This window comes from Arachis ipaensis, chromosome B5 (assembly GCF_059453495.1).
Source record: "Arachis ipaensis isolate K30076 ecotype BB chromosome B5, ASM5945349v1, whole genome shotgun sequence".
NCBI lineage: Eukaryota > Viridiplantae > Streptophyta > Magnoliopsida > Fabales > Fabaceae > Arachis > Arachis ipaensis.
Genome location: NC_142440.1, coordinates 33,769,090 through 33,771,301, shown reverse-complemented (window position 1 = coordinate 33,771,301; position 2,212 = coordinate 33,769,090). Strand labels below are relative to the sequence as shown.

Genomic DNA, 2,212 nt, shown 5'->3' with positions numbered 1-2,212 from the left:
GTGGTCTTAGCTGACGTGAAGCTTGAGCTACCATATTTTTGTATTGCATTAACACACAACCCAAACCTTTCAACGAGGTATCGCAATAAACTTCAAATAGTTCATGTGGTTCTGGTAAGATTAAAACTGGCGCTGAAGTCAATTTCTCCTTCAAAATTTGGAAACTTTCCTCGCACTCTGACGTCCAAACAAACGGTGCATCTTTCCGAGTTAGCTTCGTCATCGGCAACACGATTTGCTAAACTTCCTGAATAAACTTTCGATAGTATCCAGCTAATCCCAAGAAGCTGCTAATCTCTGTTGTTGACGTCAGTCTTCCCTTCTCCATCACCGCCTCAACCTTCTAAGGATCTACTGTCATTCCTCCTTTACCCACAACATATCCTAAGAACTTTATCTCCTCCTTCCAAAATGCACACTTTGATAACTTCGCATAAAGTTTCCTCTCCTTTAGGATTTGCAACACTATCCTCAGATGCTCCTCATACTCTTTTATTGTTTTTGAATAAATCAAGATGTCATCTATGAACACCACCACAAACTCATCCAAAAAGGGATGAAATACTCTGTTCATATAATCCATGAACACAGAGGGTGCATTCTCAACCCAAAGGACATCACTGCATATTCATAGTGACCATAATGTGTTCTGAAAGCAATCTTCAGAATATCCTCCTCTTTCACCTTTATTTGGTGAAAACCTAACCTCAAATTGACCTTCGAGAACACTCCAGCTCCTTGCAACTGATCCATTAAGTCATTGATCCTCGGCAATGGGTACTTGTTCTTCACCGTCACCTTGTTCAACTGTCGATAGTCCACACAAAGTCGCATTCCTCCATCTTTCTTTTTCACCAATCAAACTAGCGCTCCCCACGGAGACACACTCGGTCGAATGAACCTCTTATTCAGAAGTTCTTCCAACTGAGTTTTTAGTTTAGCCAGCTCTATCGAAGCCATCCTGTACGGTGCAATCGAGACTGGACCTGCTCCCGACATCAATTCTATCATAAATTCAATCTCTCTTTGAGGTGGGAATTCAAGAATATCTTCAGGAAATACTTTAGAAAACTCATTAACTACAGGAATTCGGTCTAACTTTTGCTCATCACCCGACGCATTCGTAGCTAAAAGTATATAACCTTGACATTTTTCCCCACTACAATTCACCACTACAGAGTTCAAGTAGTAACCCTCAGCTACAATTGCTCATTCTTCTCCTTCCAACATAAATCGAATTGATCGCTTGAAGCAATCTAACAACACTCGGTTCTTTGATAACCAATCAAATCACAAAATCATCTCCAACCAAACAAAAGACAAACAGATTAAGTCATGAACGAAGGGTCTATCCTCTATTTGGAAAGGTATTTGTCTATAATCTAACCTAGTTATAATTGTTTAAAGTGGGGTATGCACATGCACATTAAAGTTTAAGTCTGAAATTTTGAATCCCAGTTTAACAGCTTTATCAAACGCAATAAATGAATGTAAAGCGCCCGAGTCATACAATGTAATTAATGTCTTCTCACCAATTTTACACTGACCTCTCGTCAAAAGATCCGACCTAGTCGCATCATTAGCATTCACACCAAATACACCAAATACACGGCCTTGTTGCTGATTCCAACCCGCATTTTGATTCCTCTCACGAGTGCATTCCTTAGCAATGTGTCCAGGTAGTCCGCAATTAAAACATAAACCTCTTCCTCTCGCCTAGTGAAATTTGTCATAGGTAGCATTTTTGAAGTTTCCTTGACTATGAGGACGCTAAAGGGGCACGTCCACCCTTCTTGAAGTTCTGGCCTCTTGGTGGAAGATACCTCCCACGACCTCTGTTATTGGTACCACCACGAGTATCTCTCGCTAAAGCTGTCTTCTTGGCACATTCCTCTACAACTCTCGTCTTGTTCACCAATTCCGAAAATTGCCTAATCTCCAATGGAGCCACAGCACTCATGATGTTCTCCCTTAGGCCTCCCTGATACTTGATACATTTTCAACCTTCGTAGGACTCAGGAGCATCCTGACAAATCCTAGAGAACCTACAAAACTCCTCGAACTTGCTAGTGTACTTAGCTATGGTCATGAACCCCTACTTCAACTGCATGAGCTCCAACTCCCTTACCTCCCTCATCGACTCTGGAAAATACTTCTTGTAGAAGGCAGCCTGAACTAACTCCCACAGAATGTCCACATTCTGTAGTTGTAG

At 41.4% G+C, this 2,212-nt stretch overlaps 1 protein-coding gene across 1 annotated transcript; it reads right to left on the bottom strand.

Moving 5' to 3' along the window:
* Nucleotides 1-858: 858 nt before the first annotated feature.
* Nucleotides 859-1,960, bottom strand: LOC107640429 (uncharacterized). The gene is made up of 2 exons (XM_016343952.1): nt 1,824-1,960; nt 859-1,159 (listed from the first exon to the last, which is right to left on the bottom strand). Exons 1-2 carry the CDS (start codon nt 1,958-1,960, stop codon nt 859-861), a joined length of 438 nt encoding a protein of 145 aa, XP_016199438.1.
* Nucleotides 1,961-2,212: the final 252 nt, after the last annotated feature.

Bases quoted from the DNA above. Each gene is read 5' to 3' on its own strand.
- LOC107640429 (XM_016343952.1), bottom strand. From the start codon at position 1,960: ATGAGTGCTGTGGCTCCATTGGAGATTAGGCAATTTTCGGAATTGGTG. The intron at 1,160-1,823 runs GTATCTTCCACC...GGTGAATTGTAG, and splicing joins AATAACAGAGGTCGTGGGAG to TGGGGAAAAATGTCAAGGTT.